The sequence below is a fragment of a genome, unplaced genomic scaffold, assembly GCF_019419815.1.
Source record: "Pyrus x bretschneideri cultivar Hongxiangsu unplaced genomic scaffold, Pyrus_bretschneideri_v1 Contig54, whole genome shotgun sequence".
Classification (NCBI taxonomy): Eukaryota; Viridiplantae; Streptophyta; class Magnoliopsida; order Rosales; family Rosaceae; genus Pyrus; species Pyrus x bretschneideri.
Genome location: NW_025999792.1, coordinates 410584 through 417637, shown reverse-complemented (window position 1 = coordinate 417637; position 7054 = coordinate 410584). Strand labels below are relative to the sequence as shown.

At 38.1% G+C, this 7054-nt stretch overlaps 1 protein-coding gene across 1 annotated transcript; it reads right to left on the bottom strand.

The window, feature by feature from the left end:
* Nucleotides 1-3739: 3739 nt before the first annotated feature.
* LOC103950524 (AP2-like ethylene-responsive transcription factor At1g16060) lies at nt 3740-6363 on the bottom strand. Its single transcript, XM_009361746.1, has 8 exons — nt 6203-6363; nt 5978-6060; nt 5790-5798; nt 5547-5635; nt 5377-5450; nt 5232-5282; nt 4996-5072; nt 3740-4263 (listed from the first exon to the last, which is right to left on the bottom strand). Exons 1-8 carry the CDS (start codon nt 6361-6363, stop codon nt 3740-3742), a joined length of 1068 nt encoding a protein of 355 aa, XP_009360021.1.
* Between the last annotated feature and the right edge of the window lie 691 nt (nt 6364-7054).

Here is a 7054-nt window from a genome sequence, read left to right as displayed (position 1 = left end):
TAGCTTCACCAAATTGATTTGCCGGCCTATTATCCCAGTTCTTGCCTTTTGTCTTCCAATTCTTCTGAGGCTTGAAGTTTTGGTTTCCATTGTACCTGTTTTGCTTAGGAGCAATACTGAGATGAGCAAAAGCTTTCTCACTTTGATTATTAGAATGCCTATCAACCCTTTGTTCATATCCCTTTAGTATAACTACCACATCTTGAGCATCAAGAGTGTCTAGATCCTTAATATTTTCTCTCACAGATGCAAAATTATCATAAGACCTAGGTAGACTTATCAACAATTTCTGGACAACTCATTGATTACTCAAATCTTCACCATAACTCTTCATTTGACTGATTAAATCAAATAATCTAACTAGATATTCAGAGAAGGATTCATTTTCACCCATTTTAGTATATTCAAAATCACGATGTAACACTTGGAGTTTCATAGATCTCACATGTTTATCTTCCACAAATTCTTGCTTCAACACATTCCATACTATATTTGCTATTTCTTGTATGGCGATTCTCGAAAAAATCTGATCGGAAATTGCCCCTTGAATAATGCCAAGCACCTGGCAATGTTTTCTCTCAGTAGCTTGCTCTCTGTTGCCGAGAGTTCCTCCTCTTTCTTCTCCAGAGTAATAAAGCTTTTTTCACCTATATCCCAAAGTTCGTGTGACCAGAATATTATCTTCATTCTGATTTGCTAGAAATTGAATTTGTAGCAACAAAGCTCGATACAGCTCGAGTTCTTCGTTACACAAATTCACAGATTCATACCTAGTTTCAAATGATTGAACCTGGTTCTGAGGCCATCTTAGAATTTATTTTCAAGTTGTGTTTATCAATAGAGATTATTGTGACCTGAGAATTTACCTCAGCAGAATAATCACAAGATTTCAAGAAGAATATTTTGGAGAGAATTTCGTAGAGAAACTAGAATGCTTCTTGGATTCGATACTTTCACAAAGTGTGAGGAATAATATTATCGTTAGAGAGTGATAGAGAGGTGACATCACTCACTCATACATCATTACAAACTCATCTTAGCCATTCATCCTTAACTAATTACATAAGATGCTTACACCTATCATGAGCTATGGCTCACTACAATCTAATCTAAGATGCCATCTAGACTATGAACCAATGGCTCAAATTAAACCATCACATAAATCAGAAAATACATTTATAATTCAACATAAGTAGCATCCATCGCCAAATTTTATACACACTTTATTGAAAAAATAGGAAACGAAACACCAAGTAAAGAGAATTGACACACCCCGACCGAAATTAGGGCGTGCTGGCCGTCACGTGAGGGTGACGTAGTCATGTGCACAATGTAGAAGCAAAAGATAATAAAAGTATGAATAAATAAAAACCAAACTACACACAGAGTAGTTAACAAACAAGTGCAAGTGCAAGTGTAAAAAAAACAATATTCAAAGCATAGAAAGCCTAGTGTAGTATAGAGGAACAACACTAACTAAACACACCCATAAGTGGTACTACACTAGTGATAATCTGTCAGATACGCTGTGGATTCCTCGTAAGCCACCATAAGAGTAACCCAAACTAGAACCTGGAGGGGCGCAAAACAGAAAGTGTGAGTGGGCAAAAACAAAGCTTTTCAAAATCATTTCATTAACAAAAGTTCTAACCCCTCGCCGTAAAACCTGTATAGTTCCCAGAAAATAGAATATACACATATAACGAAAACATGCTTAGAAATATGCCATGTCGAATGCCTCCATATAAAATGTAAGTAACCCAGGTAATGTCAATCAATGCAAGTAACATGTCAGCCGGAGTCCCCTAACGTGACCTGTACGGCTGAATCTAGAGCTCAAATCTCCAACTCACTAACTATACCTGCACACGAATCGGAATCACCTAAAGTGGTCTATACGACAAGACTGGGTGTAAATAAATACGCTCAAGTGCTACGATTACGTGAAGACTGGGCGAATAATCGCGGGTCACCTACGAGTCGGAACCACCTATAGTAGTCTGTACGACAGGACTGTGCACCTAACTTGGATCCAAGATGAGCGTGTGGTGCGGGAGGTGAACATCACGTGAAGGACTGTGCCCTACTCTGGGCGGAAGCACTAACACCGGGGGTGCAAGTTATGAGCTCTCTATGCATATCATATAACTACTACGTCACAAATATAAACTATAACTTACCTGGCACTTACCTGTGCGTCCGTAGCACCAAACATACATATATGCAACTACTAATGCATAATTAAATAGGCAAACGCTATGCATGGCATTTAAAACATATAAATATTCCATATCATTTTCTGTGAAAAACCACAAGTATATAGGTATATACAGAAAACCAAAAGCCCACTCACTGGTATGTGGAAGGGTCGTAACCCCCTTGCCTCGAGTGACTGCACTCGTCCTCGGGATAGGTCTCACCTATATGCGAAACAACTATAAAAACGTCAATTTAAAGCACATAACCAAACTAGGTAATAACTTCTCATACTATGCTCAAATGGGGTGTGTGAATACACCAACGTGATCTACTCAACCTCATGAACATCCCCATATTTTAAAAATAATTTTCTGACGTCACATGCGCCCCCACACGCCAGCTAAGGCACGGCCAGATTCGCCCCCCATGAGCGGCCACGTGCCAGGCACTCTGACAGCGTCAGTTAACGCCGTCAGGAATATTCCGTTAAACCCTAACAGATTCCGTTAATACTGACTGACGGTGTTAGAATATCCATCCAAACTGACGGAATATTCCGTCTTCTTCCCCCGCGAATTGCCGGTCGTCGGAAAACTGGGAAAAACTTTAAACCTTTTGTTCTCACTCGATTCTTCACCAAATTTCATGAAATTTGCACCAATGGAAAGCTGGAGATGAGTAGAACAATGTTATACCTGTTTGAAACCTCAAAGATCACCGGATCTCACCGGGAAAATTCAAGAAAAATCTGCCAAACTTGCAACGCACGATACCAACGTCAAAAACCTTCCAACGAACCAATCCGAGCTTCCTAAGGACCTTACTAAGCTTCCGACAAGCTTCAAATTCCTTGAAAAACAACATTTCACGGGTACATGAACAGTGACCAAATCGGAGATTCCTGCTTCAACGTGAAATCGAAGGATTCCTTACTTGAAATTGGTATGGTTGGACTTGTATGGTCCTCACGAACACAAAGGTATAGTTTTCCACCTCGATCAGTGATGTTTGCAAGGGATTTGGGTCATGTCCGTACAAGGAAGAGAAAGAGAAAGAGAGAGAAAGAGAGTGTTCAAGATAGAGAAGGTATACGGGGGAAGGAGATGGGGATGAGAGTATGTGTGTGGTTCAGATGCAACCAGCTAAACATGACAATAACCACCCAAAATGACAAATAACCACTAAGGGCAAAAACGTCATTTCACACCTACGGTACGAATAATTCGGGATTGGCTGTCATAGAATGCTGTTATTATTGATATTAAAAAAAATGAGAACCAATTTTATTCTTTCTTTACACTTAAATAGAAATTGAATGAACAAAAGAATAATTAGCCTACTCTTGCTCCCACATGATGATGATGATCAGTAGTGAAATTTCACCTTACAAAAGAATTTTATCTTTTGTGCATCTTTGTTCTAGACATAGATGTTGAACCTTCCATGCGTATTCACGAAGAAAATAAAATGAAATGAAAGAAACTACTTAAGTCAATTGCAAAATAAAAGAGAGTAAATTAAACCATGAAAACATGCTCCTTTAAGTGGTAAAATCACACTGGAACATGGGTGGCATGAATGAATTGAGCTCACTGAAGATAACGTCCTCTCCCTCAGCGTAGCTGCTAGATTCTTGGCAGTCAAAGTAAGTCTGTATGTCATCGGGAAATGTGCACTGTGGTGTGCTCAACTCCGGCTGTGATGACAAATCGGTGGCTGTTGTCATTTCCATCATCTCCTTGAACTTTGACGACTGAAGAAGGAGCCCTAGGGCTGATGTGGCAGTGGTTGGTCTAGGCTGAGCCGTGGTCATGGTTTCTGCCGGACTATATGCAAGGTTGTGAAAGAAGCTAAGTCCACTATCTTGATCGTTAGGGTTTCGGACGACATTGGGCAATTTAGCCTCAATAGTAGGGTTAGGCTGACCGGAATTTTCGCTGTTGTTAGGACCATTAGGTTTTAGCCATTTGATGTAACGGCTGAGGTCAAAGTTCGTGACAGCATTGAGCCCACGGTACTCTATAGCCGCCATATCATATGCTGTTGCAGCTTCTTCTTGGGTAGCTGGTAACATTTATGATACAAGGCCAATGTTAGATTTAATCATACTATTCAACTTTTAATGCTATAGTGTTATTCATGTTTAGTTTTGTGTATGCAAGTCTCAATAAAAAAGACAGTTCTTATGTAATTAAGTAGAACGCTGTTCTCTTGGAGGATAGTATTATTCGTTAAGTCATTGGTGCATGACACTCCTTTTTCTTTTGATCAGGTTGGAATTCCGACAAAGTTTTTATCAAGGCTCATTATTAGCACTCTATCCTCTAGTTGTACGTATTTCCCTTATTCATGATATCGTACTTGAATTTCAAAAGTTAAAAAGATCATACACACACACACACACACATAAAAGACTGGCATACCATATATGAATTAGAAAATACATGCTTCAACTTGTAGTTGATTTCTAGCTAATTGTCGGTAATTCAAATCCCTCTTTCCAAACATAATCCTAACCCTTTGTCCTAAAAGATTAGACTCTCTTTACGCATGTGCAAATATATATTTTTTAATCTACATTTGCGAGGTGTGCTTAACAAATATAGGGAATGACTACAATACTTACATATATTTAATGCAATTATCATCTAACCGTCAGATATAATGCAAATATGTAATTTTCTGATCAGCTTAATTTGTTGCATATGTTTATTTATATTGGTGAATAAAAAGGTTCATTATCTGTGATCAAAGAAACAAAAAAAACTAAATTTTCTGTTTTGTTGCTGAACGTACCATATGTCCCGAGATAGAGGTACTTGTTTCCAAAGACTCTTCCAATTCGAGCTTCCCATCTTCCGTTGTGATGATGTCTGTTCATTAATAAAATAAGAGCAAGGAAAATCAAAATTCAGTCTATAATATGTTTACCGAAAAATAAAACAAAAAAAATTCAGTTTAGTATAATAGTACTATATGCTATGTGTATCGGATTATACAAAATCGTTCCAGTAAATAGTCTTGATTTATACCTTGCAACACCTCTATACTTCGAAACTCCCCGAGAAAAACCACTGCTCTTCCTGCAAATTCATCATAAAGAAAATAATACCTCATTAATCAACGGTTGTTTATGATCCTCGAGTCTACTAACTTTAGATGTAGAAGCTTAATTACCTTCTCAATGATCCAATATATTCCTCTCTTGATTGACCTTCCATTTCTTTCAGTTCTTTTGGATATGTCGATAACTACATTAATCGCAAGTGGGGTTATTTCTTAGTTTCTCCCTTGATTACTATTATGTAAGATCACTAAAAAATATATAATTGAGAAAATTAATTTACCGGAAAGTTAAGAATGGTATCTTGACCCCAGTACTTAAGAGCTGCTAAGTCATAAGCATGTGCTGCAGCTTCCTCATCATCATAGGCGCCTGAAAAAGGATGGAATGGATCAATATAATATATATACATACATACATATATATATATATATATATCAATCAAAATGATCTTTAACGATATTACATATAAAAAAATTGCACCTAAATTAAGTACGTAGTACCAATTAAATTAAATAAAACCTACCAAGGTAGACTGCATTTGAGTGCAATTCCATTCCAAGCATTCAACAGCGCCAACACAAACAAAACCAAGATTGAAAGACGAAATGGTATAAGAAACCACATCAATAAATCAAGCATGCATAAAGTATAAAAGTTGACGTACGTCGATGAAAAGTTAAATTAAATTTTTGGAGATGAGATTGTAAATACCTTGGCGGCCCTTCTTGTTTTGTGATTCATTCCAGCAATTCTTATCCCACAAATGAGCCTCGTATCGGCCAGTCCATCTGTGCCTGAATTGATAATCAAGCACGCAGCAAACCCATGCCATTTAGGGAAAAAGGTCAATAATTAAGCAAAAGGAATTCATCCAGTAATTAAACATATATGCAAATATGATTAATTGGTTGATTGCGCAGGTAGTTAATTAATCACCTGGTGACCCCACGATAAATTGAGCTACGTTGAGGAGGGGAGTCCCTTGGGACACTTCTCCTTGTTCGTTTGACCTTTGTGACAGTAGTGGTATTAGCTGCAGTAGCATTAGTGTTATTGTTTGCATTGAGTTTCTGGTTTTGATGAGATAACTTTGCCATGAAACTAGTACTGCACGTCTCAATCCGTCGGTCGACCAAAAAAGAATAATACGAGAAGAAGAAGAAGAAGGAGTTCTAATTGTGAGATAATTAGTTAAGTTTGAGAGATTGATATGACTAAGTCCTCCAAGTAAGAGGCTTATAAAGGGATGTGAATAAGCATGCGGGGAGAGAGAGAGAGAGAGAGAGAGAGAGAGAGAGAGAGGGAGAGAGAAAAAGCCGGATTGGAAGAGTGTGATGAGCTGTGCCAATCTAGAGATTGCCGGCTATGGAGGTTGGTTGTTTTGGCCGTCTTTAAACGGCTGTATCTCGTATCTTCTACCTTGTCCCACCCCTGACTTATATGTTATATTCCATTGCCATCATATATATTAAAATCTAAAAAGTATGCAGCCAATCTTGTCTTAATCAATAGGATGATCTCTCTCCCACCCTGTCTCTCTCAAGCACACGCCAGTATGTAATTTGGTATGACAACTCACAAATAGAAATTACCATTTGCTTGACGAATGTTTGTCCAACAAATCAATTTCCATCGGGCGAAGTTACTTCGCCTGAAGAAATAAACATTTAGTCGGGCAAACGTGGTCACCGGTTTTTCTTTTTCAGAGACTTTTGCTTGGCGAAAAACATTGGACAAGCAAGTAACCTTCGTCGGGCAAAGTTTTCACACAACGGGGAAGAATTAGGA

Coding starts and splice junctions, on each gene's coding strand:
- LOC103950524 (XM_009361746.1), bottom strand. CDS start 6,363: ATGGCAAAGTTATCTCATCAAAACCAGAAACTCAATGCAAACAATAAC. Junction 5,451..5,546: donor ATACCATTCTTAACTTTCCG/GTAAATTAATTT, acceptor CGATTAATGTAG/TTATCGACATATCCAAAAGA. Junction 5,283..5,376: donor TATATTGGATCATTGAGAAG/GTAATTAAGCTT, acceptor ATGAATTTGCAG/GAAGAGCAGTGGTTTTTCTC.